Raw genomic sequence first — 15,226 nt, forward strand, 5'->3', positions numbered from 1 at the left:
AGTTTACCTTTCATTTGATCAGAACAATCTGGCGGAGGTGAAGGCCACTTGCAGGAGTGCTGCCTTACACCACCCAACGAAGAAGAATTCAGCCTTGCACACATGGGGTGACTTAGCAGCCAAGCCAAGCAAAGATGACAACGAACAACATAGAATCATAATGCTGCTAGGAAAGAAACCAGATCAGATCACTGCAGCATTGACCACCACATCGGAATAGGGTTTAGGGGGGTTTATACAGGTTGACTTGCAGGCACCTGCCCAAGAAAACAAACACAAAGCAATTGGAGAAATACTTAAAACACTTGTATGGATTAAACTGGCCATGTATCAACAAAGAAAATGCAATAGGTTTTAGCAAATTCCTGAGCCAAAAAACAAAAAAAACAATAGTATTGCTACAAGTTACTGCTAGAAAAACCAATAATTATTATGTTTTGCCCTACCCTGATTCTGTCTGGTACAAGATGAGATGTAAGTCACAACAAAACTTTACAACTGGATTAGTTCCAGCCACTGAATCCAATGATCCAGCGGAGTTGCAGACCGACAATTTGACCCCAGACCAAAAGGTTTATAACCAAAATAAAGTAAAATAAAATCCCCCCTTTCTACAACAAAAGGAAAAATATTATGGCAATACCTCAACTAAGGGACCTAAAGCAGGAGCCCCAAGGAATTTGACATTGGATGCTATTATACCAAACACAACGAGTTCACCTTTGTTCTGCCAGCCCATACGCTTAACGGCCCTCCATTGTTCTCTATACATAAAGATTTGCTGGGGCTAAAAAAATTCTATTCTAAATGAACAACAATAAATTAAAAAAAGAAAAAGAAAAACAGATGGTACAGCTTAAGATCTCATAGTAATCCTGCAAGCATAGCACCAGGATCATTATATGCTACAGGTGTAACCGGTGATTGTGGTTGTGATGGTGCCACAACTGCAGATGGTGTTTGGGTGGGGATGTTGACCAAATATTCCTTGATACGCTCCTTTAACCTATTAAATGAAATACCAATCTTAGACCACTAAATTGAGACCAAAGCAGGCAAAACATGAGAGACATACTCAAACGTTAATGTTGGATCCCCTGATGCTATAGTTATCCGAAGCTGGGTTCTGTCTGATGGATCTGTTTCAACTCTAATCTGAAAAATGTAAAAAACAAAAATCAGACCAAACAGTGAATGTATGGAATATGAAATAAGTAGAGCAACGAAACTAAGGTACAAACAGCTAAGAAAATGGAATTGACCTCTAAATAGAAAAGAAAATTAAATATTAAAAGAAAATGAAGGAAAGGGCCAGATTTAGATGAAGTCTGCCAATTAAATCAGCTTGAGAAACAAAAGTAATAGTAATGGAGTTTTTATATTCTGTTCAACTTTATATAATTGGAAGATAAGAGGCATGATAACATCAGATGGGGCTTCTCAGAGAATCATGGGTCTGACCGGAATGCAGTGATGAGGCAAATAGACTGAATAGTTGTTTCTGAACTTTTGGATGTTCTACTTCTAAAAAGTTTCAGATATTATGGAGCATCGCCAGTAATAATAATACAGAATTAATCAAAGAGACTTTCAGCTTTCCAGCATTTGTTTTATGAACAAAAAAACAAGAGATAACAAGTAATAAAATATCAATCTGAATGGTATTATTTCCAGAGCTAGGTTAAGGTATCCTGTTATTAATTTAGTGTCGCAAAGAAGTTGAATTAGAGCAACAAAGGTGGATGGAAAAGTGAAGCGACAGAAATCCAAAAGACAAGAATACATAAGAAACATCATTGCAACGTATATCATCAGGCCTCGAAAAGGTAGACTGAGTTAGACAATGGCAAAATACAAAGACTAACATGTCCGTAACATGACACATACAACAAACAGCAGCTCACCGCAAGAAACTGTTAAATGGCCTAAGACAAAACTGTAAGAACTAGATAATCTCAAAGCAAAAAATTTCCGTATAAAGTATTTGATTCAAATTTACTGCAACCAAAGGAGCAGACTTCACACTCATGTATAGAGCTTTGTTCAAAAAATGACATGGGTTCCAATATTAACAAAACAAAAAACCATCATCCTTACCAAGCAAAGCGTGGCCCTGGTGCTCTCTGAATAGAAGGTAGTGCAGGCGATCAGATTATTTGGATTTGTATCCTGAAGAGGGAGGCAACAAAATTTTATTATCTTGAATATACAAATGAAATTGAAGATACAAAAGAAAGGAGACAACTTACAATTCCAGGGTTGACTGCCAAATGAAGGCTGGTAAACAAGTTTGCCATTTCAGGAAGAGATAAAGGTTTTACACCTCTAAGCTGCACAAAAGCTCCAAAGATTTTCATCATAGTACACGTATCTAACAACCGCCATCTCAATGTATAATTTAGAAAGAAGGGAAAGAGAAAAATCACATAAAAAATCTTGCATGAAAAGGAAGTCACTAATCTTTCCTGCCTCAATTGCTTGGTTTTGCTATCAGAAAAGTTTATAATCTACTGAGGACTCACTTCAAACGGTACTATCATGCTTGACAATCTGCTAAAAGCTAATGAGGCAATATATCAGAAGCTAATAACCATCCGTGTACAGAAAAGCATTTCATATAAATCAATCAGGCCAGGCACATCAGTGGCCATTATTAAATACCAAGGAACAATGATCTTTGTCGCAAATCACAATCATAATATGGATCAGTAATGTGCTAGATTAATAATAATGGCATTATCATTTCGGTAGTAAGGATTGATCAAACTTGAAACTTAATATATGTTTACATTTCCGCATGTAAGGTGATTGATGTGTTTTGCTTTGATTAGTTTTCTTTAACAGATGTTTTAGTTGATTGTCAGTTAAACAAAATGACTGCCTATACAATAAGCAATTTCATAAATCAAGATACTGTATCATCAAACCTTTACAAAACTTTGCATATAAATGATTTCATTCCATAGTCTGCAAATGTTCAGAATGGCTTAACCAGAGTTATCAGAAACTTCATAGTCGACAAATTGGGACCCTTGCTCAAGTGGTATGATCAGTTAATATTTAGCCAAATTAGGAATCTTTTTAAATTCAAGAACTAACATGATTATCTTTTACACCATACTAGTGATCCTTACCAGCATTTACACCTCACTTTCTTTTCAGATTACTTTGCTTCGTAAGATTAAAGTATGTTCTTGAGGACTTCTTGGCCCTCATAATTGCATATTAACATAAAGTCATCATAAGTCAGAATGGAAAAGAGTCTAACTATACAAAGATATCTCCCACCCGGTTTTAGATGGAATAATTTAAATGTAAAGAGGGCCATGTAAATTCTAAAGTTGTCTGCTCTGTTAGTTCCTCTCTCTCTCTCTCTCTCTCTCTCTCTCTCTCTCTCTCTCTCTCTTTCCCATTGTACATCCATTAGTTCCTCAGCTTTCTTCCATCTTTTTCTTATATCCATTAGCTAGCCCTCTTCCACATTTCTTTCTTTTTTCCTTTTCTAAATATCTGTCTTTGCAAAACTTTTCTACATCACATAGGTCTTGGCTGCCCATTCAGATTGCTGAATGTATGTATTTATCTTTCTTATCACGACCTTGGTATAATAACTTTATAAATTCAGGTATTCACCTAGATCTAATAGTGACTGATAAAGGCGACTCACTTTGTTTGAGGTTAACCACAAGCATCTTTATTCACTATCTATTACACAAATTACAAAATATCACCCTGTTTCCTGTGGCTGGACAGCATGGTGCTACCAGTGAAGTCTGTGTAATGCAGCACAGTACCGCAAACTTGCTGTTTATGTATCATTGGCATGGTACATGATGAGTACTTACATCCTGTGCTTGTAACATGCCAGCAACATGGCGTAGGATGCATGCACAATCATTGATTTCTGTCAAGTACTTATGTCAAACAGAATGAAGTATGAGCATGCACCCATGTCAGATAATTAGTGAAGTCTTGATTTGGCATTTGTGTACCCAACCACGAGCATGCAAGTCAAGTTGAGCACCTTACAGTAAAATTGGGTCACAAAGAATTAATACAATTTCAAGTGCAAGCATACCACTTCTTGAAGTTTCAAAGGTGGTCCTGACAATGATTTCCACTGGGCAAAAAATTCTTCAGCAGTGACTGAAATAGGTTGCAAAAATTTGTTTATCACAGCCGGAAGTCGTAGTTTGACATAAACCTGAAATGAAAATTAGAAATGGGTTATAATATACTAACTCTTGAAGAAAGTATTGTCTTGTCAGGAATACCAAAAAAAGCAGAAATTCAAGGTGAGAAATCAGACCATTGCAGTTCCAAATTTATAAGAGAAATCAAGGACAGCAACATCTCTGCTTGCTCGAAGGTTCACAAATTCAAGTGGGCATTGCACCTGAAACAACCAAGAGAAAATAAGAAACATGAAGCTCTATTACTTTAAGAATGGATACTAAACTACTTCAGACCTGAGCTCGTGGAGGGACAGTCTCAGGTACCAAGGAAAGTTCCATCTTTAAATGGGTTGGGGGCAAAATCAGAGCTTGCACTGACACAAGAGGTGAAGTGTTTTTGTTTCCCAAGAAAAGTACAATATGCCCATGATGAGCTTGCCACTCCGCTTTTATTCCGATCTAAGATTAAAAAAAAAGGCAGAAGTTATAAAAATGTAAAAAGGGGAAAACACGAAAAACAATTGAGCACAAATAATTTGCAAGACTGCATTGTCTAAAATATATAAGGCACAAACAAGAGCTCATTGGAGCTTATGACCATTTGCAAGTCAAACTAATTATCCACTTGCTTGATGTGCGAATGTACAAGCAAGTCTGTTAAGGTTCACCCTGTCAGGCTAGAATTAATCACTTGTTCAACATTTAGCTACTCAATGCCGGGAAGTACAGGCTTTTCTCATTATAAAGCTGAGATATTTTTTTTTTACTTCAAATAAGGAGTTCATAGTTATGGAGCCAAGCAAATGATTCCCACAAAAAAAAATTACTTTACTTCTAGCCCTGGATATATTCTTGACATCTCAATTTTAAGTTGTTAGCAGGAAACCTGTATGTGCGGGTCCTCGTACAGTACTCCGCTGTCTTTCAAGCACAGTTCATTGAACCTTTCAGCAATGTTCACAATTGGCTGCAGAAACACATTAACAGTTACAAGATGAGCACAAGAAAACAAAGAAAATGCTTGTTTAGACCTAGTTATGAATTAACTATTCATGTAATTGAATTCTGTGGAAGCTGTCGTATGAAGCAAAAACTTTAAATCCCAAACTGATACTGGTTTCAGTATCCAGACAAGCGATACAATATCAGAACATTGAATAGTACATTGACATATGCCACCTTGTATCAATGAGAAGAAAATTAATAAGTACCAAGTAGTACAGAGTCAGACCAATATGATTTGATACAGGTCCCCGGTTGGACCCCAATGCGTAACAACAGGTATTTACCAGTCTGATTGGTATTTAAAACCTTGCTTTGAAGAGAGTAAGTGATGACAAGGTTGCTCTATGGTACCTGAATTGAGTTTGGCTGATTGTCAACAGTGGTTAGTGCCAAGGATCCAGCTGCTTCGGGAGTTGCCTCCACTACTGACAATAGATTTTGGTTCCTTTGCTCTACTGGAACAGCAGTGGCTGGAGAACCATTTATTGCAAGAGGACCCAAAAGATCTCCAAGGAGATCTGCCGGTGGGACATCTTGAGGAACAACTTCAGTGATAACCCCATTCTCCTTGGTCATTCCTTGGTCTTGAAAACTGGTTTGATCCTGAGTACTAGCTTCCTGAATATGTTGCCAACACTTATTGAAGCTCTATTTATCATAAATGACTAATAAAGAAAGGTGCATTCTGACCATCTTTCCACTTGGCATCCTAACAACGCCAAGCTGGCTGACTGGCAGGGATCCTTCAGTAGGGCGTTGATCAGTTACAACCAGAGCATTTGATGTCTGTTGTTGACTTCTTATTCTAATTGCACTTTGCTCTGCAGTGTCGACTTCAGCAACCTCAGCCTTTTTTAGCAAAGCAGACTAGTTTGGACAAATGTAAAAGGACATTAGTCCGGAAAGTGATGGTCAGTGGATCTTCTGGTTAAAAAAGAAACAGAATACTATTGACTTCTGGTTCAAGCAATCATATGCAAATCACTAGAGTCTACACCTCTACCTGGCGTTCTGGAAACTTGGGCATTTCAGCCAATACATCCACCAAAGCTGCCCCCTTATTACAAAGTGCAATATATTCAACAGCTCTTTGCTGGATTTCAACATCAATATAACTCTCATATCTTGCCAAAATGGTCAACATGGTAAATTTTCAGTTCATGGTGATGACAAAGTAAAATTACAGGAAAAATAAATTTATAAAAAACAAATAATGCATGCCATAAGAAAAGGATCATTCTCACTTTCTGAATATTGACCAAATTTGTTCTTGTAGTTCTGGGTCAGGAGGATGGTTGTGCATCAGGATTTTGGCATATGTCGAAAGAAGAATGGCAACAGTACTTGTCCTGAAATGACAGAAATCTTACTTTTGTAAAACAATATGAGATTGACATCAATAGTTAACAACAACAAAATCAGTGAGCTTACGTTACTGTCGGAAGCTTCTCATTAATAATAATGAAGATTTCCTTTGGAGTACAGCCAGTTCTTCGAGCCAAAAGGTGGTTGTACTCTCCAAGAAGATAAGCACTAACCTGATGCATGAAAAGTTGGCCAAGAATTATGCAAATAGTATACCATGCTTCCGGTAACTTTACAATAGCCATCTAATTTGATAACTTGCATATAAATATCACATCCAGGAATTTAGATACATTGATATACTGTCGGAAGCTTCTCATTAATAATAATGAAGATTTCTTTTGGAGTACAGCCAGTTCTTCAAGCCAAAAGATGGCTGTACTCTCCAAGAAAATAAGCACTAACCTGATGCATGAAAAGTTGGCCAAGAATTATGCAAATAGTATACCATGCTTCCGGTAACTTTACAATAGCCATCTAATTTGATAACTTGCATATGAATATCACATCCAGGAATTTAGATACATTGATATGGTCTCAGGTCATGAAAAAGAATCTGATCATGTCATAATGTCCCATTCTAATTAGCCAACACATTCATGTAATGAACTAAAGCTCACTCTAAACAAGGTAGGTCGGTGAAGAAAGATGTGTCTCAACAGATTAGTGATACCAGAGAATTAGAGGAAGACAAAGGAGGGCTTTGTTCAAACAATAACAGAGGATTTGATACCCACTGGTTTAAGTAATGATACTGCCATTAGCAGCTCTCAATAGAAGAAAAGGATTTGTGTAGCTGACTTCAGATAATTAGTAACAATAGCTTCTTTTACAGTATTATCCACTCTCTCAAATCAAATAGATACTTCAATTGTTTTGATTCCTATCCCTTACTGCAAGGATAAAACAATGGTATAAAGCATATAAAAAAAACAAGTATACTTGTAACAGATTTGTTGAATACGAAGCACGTTATGGTAAATAAAATCATCAAGATGTTTCCCATGTGGAAGAAGCTTTTATAAGTCAAGTTAGGTAGCTTGAAATTATTCTAATTCCTTGAATTTTTATAGTAACACTATAGCTAACATGATTATAAGTCATCAATAAAGACCAATTTTTTCCAACAAAATGCTGTCGGTTCTTCTTTTGAACTTCTAGATTAGGATTGAAAACACAAATCAGAACAAGACAAACACCTTGACCATTGTCTCGTGCAAAACTGGCTTCTCAAGATACTCTCTTGCTTTTGTTGCTGCATAGGGCTGTAACGTATCACAATATAAGAGACGTAAATGAGAATACAAAAAAAGGTCTATCAAGAGAAATCATCAGCACCAGTGAGAAATAGTGTAAAACCTGTAGGTCCTCATTGTTGGTGACAAACTGAACCACACGATACCATATATCATCACTAACAAAGTCTCCTGCTTTATCAATCAACTGAAGAATAACATCAACATACCTACAAGAAAAGAAGGATTAGAAACTAGAGATACCGCCAACATGTCTGGAATTTGAGAAAAAACTGAGATTATGGTGAATTGTTACTTCTATATTTTTCAATAAACTTTTACTGCAATTATCTCTCATGGACACTAAGAATAAGACAAAGTTATGAAGAAAAACATAGAAATTAGGAGTTTGCTACTTCCAGGACAGTAGAGAACCACCGGATACCAAACAAGATGATCTTTTAAGCACAACAGAAGATCTCTATAGACATGAACTGATATGCCAAATCTTTTAAAGGATTGAAGCCTGCTCCTTGCCATTAGAAGTACCTTATTGAAGTGAAAATTTTCTCTCTTGCAACTTATATCTTGTCTCACAAACCTTTTCTATTGACAAAATTTATTTCTTGCAACTTATATCTTGTCTCATAAACCTTTTCTATGTACAAAATTTCTTTCTTGCAACTTATATCCCGTATCATAAACCTTCTTCTATAAAGAAAATTATGCCAACCTTTTCTCATGTTTTTTTTGAAAACTTGGAAGGATTATTTTGTATGCACTCTAGCGAATTCCTCTCTAATCAATTTACCAAACTTTCATCAAAGATGAAGCCTTCTCTTTGTAATGCAAAATACCATATAGTGTCTTATGGAATCTTTGTTCTTGCAACTTAAATATAAAGTCTCACAAACATTCTAAACAAAATTATGTATGACATTTTTAAACAGTAATATTTATGTTGAATCTAAAATGCAAAGACCGCATGCATAAAGAACCCTGATGCTGCTGCTCCTAGAGTCTACTACTAAATATGATTTAGTTTTTTAAGTGAATAGAAAGAGAGGTAAGATGTATCCTGAAATATTATGTTGAATTAGGATTGGTACTGCAGATTGCAGTATACATCGAAAGTACTGAAGCCATCCTACAATGCAAGATAAGAAAACTACACACATGTCATCAGAACTAGTTCACCAAATGCAGGCAGGTGAGCAAATGCATTGACTGAATAAGTATGATAATGGTCGGAGTGGAGTTAATGCTGTCAAACAGAATTGCTGTTCAAGAAAGCAAATTTAGCTATATCAGAGGAGGCTTCCTCATGACTACCAATCGTAATGAAGAAATTTTAAATTTCTCAAATAGCTTGCAAAAGCCAGAATCAGCAGCTTGACTAAGAAGACAGAAATACTTCCCGATTTTCCAAGTAATAGAATATGAATAATATATTGTAGTATTGCAACAACTTTTTACCCTATGGTACGTTAACAAAAAAGAACATATGTGCTTAAGCATAATCTTTGTGAAAACTCAATGCAAGAACAAAAGCAAGCTGACCCTTTCAGGTAAGATGGGCACTGGCTGAATCAGAAATCCAAAGAGCCCTTCATTTAATCCAACTTTTGTAATTGCATACTTTTTAAGCCACATTATATCATATGAACAATGCTTCAACTGAAAATGATATATCCTTTATGTTCGGAGAGAAAAATGCTCAAACTAGTTTCTTGGTCAAAATTACAAGATAAGGTTGAACAATTAATATGGTTACTGATAACAACATATGCTCTGTATTCTCTATTCTTGATGCCTCACCTCTATATTTAACTGCTTGTTAATCCAAACTGTATCAGTTATGTTTCATATATTTGTGTCACATTATTAGACCCAAAAATAGAATATAAAACTATGTATTCTCTATTCTTGATGCCTCACCTCTATATTTAACTGCTTGTCAAACCAAACTGCATCAGTTATGTTTCAAATATTTGTGTCACGTTATTGGACCCAAAAATAGAATATAAAACTATGTCAAAATTATAAAGATCTGATAAGAATCAGCAACCATACAGTGCTTCAGTGATACCTCATTTGGAGTTCTAAATATCTTATTGCGTTAATACATGTTCACATTTGAAAAATGTCACTACAAATGATGTGAAATTGATGTAGAAGCTGATAAGAATACCATGATAGATCTGGAGCAAATTTCTCTGCTAGAATTGCAGCCTTGAGTGCCAGTTCTTCTCGCATAGCAAAATCTGCTGTGTTAAGATACTGAAGAAAGATGATAAACAACTTATTAGAATTCATGATTGAGTTTGTCCTTGTTAGTGCAAGATATTAAAGGTCTGAAATCACAAGATTCACTTGTACCTGCAATAACTCTTCAACTATATCCTTAGCATTTGTTACATCGCACATACCATATAGTAGATCAAGAGCACGTCTTCTAATACTGGAATAATTGCAGACATATGAGGAATTCATAGTGATCACCAATAACCATAATCAAACTAACACAACCACTTTTATAAAGGAAAATATTATATCCGTAGAAAATTTAACTGCTCAAACAGCAAGAAACAGAATAACCAAGAAACAGAACATGCTCATGCAATATATAAGAAGGAAAAGACCCTAAAAGAAGAGTCACTTTCAAACAGAAACCCAAATGCACTACTTAGAACACATTCCAAAATCTTACGATCAAAATGTGGCTTGTGTTGCTATTGGCTTCTGAACTGCAACACATAATGATTTATTTGGGGCAAGTAAAATTTTATTTCTTAGCTGAACTACAAAAAATATACAAGAGATACAAATAGACCATTTGTTCTCTTTCTCAGTATCTTAAACTGGAGTATTTGTTCTATATGGTTACAACTGATATACTCTTGCTAGCTAATTAAGTCATCTATTCTTCCCCTAACACACCTATCTTACTGCTTCGGCAATCCAGTTGCAGTTTCTCCATGAAAGAAATGAAACAGAAGCCTTATTAGCCCACTGGTGTGGTTGGACATAGGAATCACCATTTAGCTCTAAGATGGGCTTCATTTACATATCTAGAATGCCATGCATTTACATAACTAGATCCATGTGGAGAAAACAACATAATTCCAGATTACTTCCGGATGCATATAGAAAAAATACTTATGATTGATTTCAGGTCTTGTCTTTGGGTACTTCAGTCCTCATCCCAGACCAGAAATGAATGAATTTTTATTAAGAAGAAAATCTCAAGATTTTTCCAAAATTCCAAACTCAAAAGGACCAACATCAGCTGTGTTTCTTCTGCCTTAAGATGTAGACGTGGCAATGAAGTTGTCGATAATGTAGTCTTCATTATATTCCTTATTCAGTTTCACTATGGTCCATATTGAAACCTTCCAGTCTGCTACTTCAAACACTGTCGAATATATTCCATAGTAAACTTGCAAGAACAAGTGTCACTTAGGGGTCCCAGTGGCTTGACTCTGATCCAGTAAGATCCAGCTAATCTGATTCAGTTCATATCCAGAGTGACCTGGCAATGCTATCTATCTACCTCTATCTCTATATCTCACCCATCATCTTCAACTCTGTCCTACCCCTTCTAAACCTTCCAGATGGCCCAAAATCACCAACTCATTTATCCTTTTCCAAATGCTCCACCCCCACATCTCCTCCCCCTCTTTTTCCTCATAGCTCCTCCCTCCTTGTCAAGCAACATCATATGTGCATCCACCTCCCCCTCTCCACCACTCAGTCTCAGCCTATCTCCATTCAACGGATGCAATGACCATGACATGGTTGCAGCATCTAAGGCGAACTGAAGGAGAGCACCGTCATCAATTCCTCAAATCTCGAGGAACCCCCCATATTGCTCTCAACCTCTCCCTTTGTCCTCTCCTCCCTCTATATCTTCCACGCCCTTCTTCTAGGTTTTGAGCACAGCCCACTTCCTCTTTGTCTCGTATTGACAGACCAGTTCAGAGCTTCGAATCTCACCTGCATAGGACATGCATTAAAATTTTGATCCAGCAACTTCTTACTATTATCCGGCTAGCTGTCAGATCAGAGCCCAGTCTAGGTCCAACACATTTAAGCTAGCTGTCAGATCAGAGCCTGTTCCAGATCCAACACATATAGTCCTAGTGTGACTCAATTATCTTAAAAGATTAGTAGAGGACAAAGCATAATCATGAGTCATATTAAAACAGGCCAAAGTTTCCATCAGCATCAGACATGAATCAAGGTATCATATTGATGAAATAGTACTAAATGGTTATCACCCAGATACGAATTACATGACATATCAGTTTCAACTTTAATAGTAAACTTAGAATGTTTCGTTTCTCAATAACATGAGGGATGAAGCCCTACATAGACATTAATCTAGGTCAAATGCTTGTGCACCACCACAGCAATTATTTGAACTAGAACTTCTATCAGGATAGGTCAAATGTCAAATGTCTATGTAGGGATGAACCCCTACATAGACATTAATCTAGGTCAAATGCTTGTGCACCACCGTAGACATTAATCCCCGAACACGACGTTACCTGATATCAGGATCTTTCAGTGAAATAATTATTTGTGCTTGATGGCTTTTGATAATATCCTGCACATCTGAGACCAACAGCATCCTCGTCATGTTCTCCTGTGCCAAATATTAAGACGTTCTCTGAGAGAATGTAATCAAGTTTTATTAAATAACCAACAGTTGAGTATGTTCCGCATGCATATAAAAGAGGAGGTTTAGTTCTCATGGCCCTCACTATTGAAGGTCTATGACACTGAACAATCTATGAAGTTCCATCATACATCACTAATTATACAAGAGCGACCATCAACTCAATTAATCTTAATAGAACTACTCCAAACACCTACCAGACCAAGATATCGAATGTTTGGTTCACGAACAGCAACAAATTTTCCAAGCAAAGCCACACACTGAGACATCATCTCCTTTTCAGCATCAAGATGCACAACCTGTAATATGGACCAAGAGGGTAGTGATATTACTACTGGATTGCCACATCAAATATATCTAGTATTGCAATTATTAGATCATATTACCATAAAACATACACTGAGAACTGCTCAAAGATGCTCGAATCATGTAATCTTTGATAAAAGAAACATAGGTTTATATATAAAGAGTGAAGCTTATAAAAATGAAGCTAATTAAACTATAAAAAAAAGCTGAAGCAAGAAACAAGGAGTAATAAACTTAAGCTAAAGACAACAGTAACTGGTGCGAATAATTCACCAACCATCTGAACATCTGAAGCAAAGTTTGAAATATCGTATCATACCAACGTTTCGATATTCGCTCGGTACGGTACGATACTGTATACTGAACGGTATACCATTCGGTATAACGCTCAGTATAACACACACACACACACACACACACACATATATATATATATATATATATATATATCGTGTATCGATCAATTGATGGACCAGTACAGGCGGTATTATTCGAAACTATATGCCTTGATTTGGAGTACCAGATCACACAGATTACAGTCGAAAATATCTAACTACATACACAAAGTCCAATACATGATTAATACATCACATCTATAAGTGAAATAGCCACGACAAGTGTATCTCTAAGCAGTTGTTTAGAGATTGCAGTTCCAGAGCAAAAAAGAAAAGCAAGCATTATCATTGTAGACTTATGTGAGATAATAAACATCTTAATTGACAATTTATAGGTCTTTGGATTTATGTAATTCAAGAAAGCTTTTTTACAACTAAAGATCATTGAAGATGCAAAAGTTATCAATGGAAATAAGAACAGTTATCTCATAAAAATAATGTAAAATAACTTGAGAGATGCTGAACTCTATCTTGTAGATAACGTATGATCATATGGTATGCTACTTGCATTAAATTTAAATTATGAACAATGTCAATCATCCACTTCACAACATTTGCATTAAATTTTAAGAAGAAAACTCACAAGAGCTAAGGCTTCAAAAAGAATGGCATGTGCTGCATTGTTTTTGTTGACATTTTTTACAACATCAGTGCCCATTAGAATACGTTGAAGAACCTACACAGAACAAACTGAATCATCAGAAAACAACATTAATTGAACATGTCACATCATGCCCTATGCCAAAAGCAGTCATACTTCAAACAAAGCTCTTCTGGTATTTGGGTCCTCAATGGTTGGAAAATACTGAAGAGCCCTCATTGTCTTAACCTGCATCACATGAAGATTGGTCAAAAGAATAATGGCATGTTGACATCTAAGTTTTCCTAGACAAAGCACTTCTTAAATGGCCATAAATAATTTTCCTTTTACACATTAAACAAAGCTCTTCTTCAGAAATTCCTTTTACTTTTCTTAGATGGCCATAAATAATTTGATCAAATCATCTCCAGCACTTGATCAATTAAAACTTAAAATTATTGCCATCATTGACATCTAAGTTTTCCTCCCACTGATGCTGAATTTGAACTCATTCTCTAATCAGTAATTTAATATTTGTACAGTTTGGCAAACGAATTAGAGAACTGATCTACGCAGTATGCAAATCAAGAAAAAACAAAGCCCTTTGATGGTCTTCTTAAAACACAAAGCTCTTTGATCTTATACAAACTATAAGTTTAGACAATCCTTCATTGCAAAGATATTTTCAAAATACAAATAAAACAGGGATATGAGAGTATGATTAACCAATATGAAGAAAACTAATCCTTATTTATATTTTGTTTATCTCCCTTAAAGAACAAGAATAAAACCAAAGAGGTGTGTGCTTGGTGGACAGGTGGCAATCCTGATGCGCTTTTTATTTTACATAACAGAATATAGTAGTGCGGCATGATACATAAAGACATCTTAAAATATATTATGATGCACTAATGAACAGTTGATGATTTCAGTATGCCTAGAGCCATTTGTTTGTGAATTCACACTAGGATTGTCAACTTTCAATTTTCAGCATAGAATTGAGGACTGACATATGTTGGCTTGCCTAGAATCAACAGGTCTGCCTCATGCTTGACGTAGTTCTTGGCGGGTTGAATCCACTTTGTTTGGATCCATCCAAATAGGATCCAATAGCTTCAAGATCAAATGCAAGATTAATTAACAATGAAGGTTCAGTTTAACATAGTTTGCCTTACTAGTCCGTACCAGTATATCTACTGACCGTCGGTACAGTATGTACCTACACAATACAATGGAGTATACCAACAGACTAGTATGTACCGCTCATACCGATCTCCTATTGGACTAGTACATACCGCCCGGTACCAGGCTGTAACGGACAAACTTCTAAACAAGATGTTGGATGTAATGCTTATGTCTGTCCGTTGTCTTTTGGCATGTTCATGCCTTGTATAGCAGGTAGAGGGGCGGCCGAAGGCTTATAAGTCCCATTTTAGTTGGGTTGGTGGCCTCTTTAGGCTTGTAAATAAAGGTTGTGTCATGTG

The 15,226-nt window shown here is 36.1% G+C and overlaps 1 protein-coding gene across 4 annotated transcripts in view; it reads right to left on the bottom strand.

Moving 5' to 3' along the window:
- Positions 1-405: 405 nt before the first annotated feature.
- The window catches only part of LOC103985005 (AP-2 complex subunit alpha-1), a 30,776-nt gene continuing 15,955 nt past the window's right edge, over positions 406-15,226 (bottom strand). For 3 of the 4 annotated variants that reach the window (XM_009402609.3, XM_065183114.1, XM_065183115.1), the window contains 21 exons: positions 13,920-13,991; positions 13,746-13,838; positions 12,659-12,760; positions 12,331-12,428; positions 10,160-10,241; positions 9,972-10,060; positions 7,905-8,010; positions 7,745-7,810; positions 6,612-6,718; positions 6,425-6,529; positions 6,184-6,304; positions 5,871-6,047; positions 5,532-5,798; positions 5,062-5,142; positions 4,470-4,634; positions 4,310-4,396; positions 4,079-4,204; positions 2,250-2,330; positions 2,098-2,169; positions 1,076-1,155; positions 406-1,006 (listed from right to left, as the gene is read on the bottom strand). In XM_009402609.3, the coding sequence (XP_009400884.2) occupies positions 865-1,006; positions 1,076-1,155; positions 2,098-2,169; positions 2,250-2,330; positions 4,079-4,204; positions 4,310-4,396; positions 4,470-4,634; positions 5,062-5,142; positions 5,532-5,798; positions 5,871-6,047; positions 6,184-6,304; positions 6,425-6,529; positions 6,612-6,718; positions 7,745-7,810; positions 7,905-8,010; positions 9,972-10,060; positions 10,160-10,241; positions 12,331-12,428; positions 12,659-12,760; positions 13,746-13,838; positions 13,920-13,991 (2,319 nt within the window). In that variant the 3' untranslated portion in view covers positions 406-864. The remainder of the gene's footprint in view (positions 1,007-1,075; positions 1,156-2,097; positions 2,170-2,249; positions 2,331-4,078; positions 4,205-4,309; positions 4,397-4,469; positions 4,635-5,061; positions 5,143-5,531; positions 5,799-5,870; positions 6,048-6,183; positions 6,305-6,424; positions 6,530-6,611; positions 6,719-7,744; positions 7,811-7,904; positions 8,011-9,971; positions 10,061-10,159; positions 10,242-12,330; positions 12,429-12,658; positions 12,761-13,745; positions 13,839-13,919; positions 13,992-15,226) is intronic. The other variant, XM_009402610.3, reaches the window with a different exon arrangement.

Source organism: Musa acuminata, chromosome BXJ1-5, assembly GCF_036884655.1.
Source record: "Musa acuminata AAA Group cultivar baxijiao chromosome BXJ1-5, Cavendish_Baxijiao_AAA, whole genome shotgun sequence".
Lineage (NCBI taxonomy): Eukaryota > Viridiplantae > Streptophyta > Magnoliopsida > Zingiberales > Musaceae > Musa > Musa acuminata.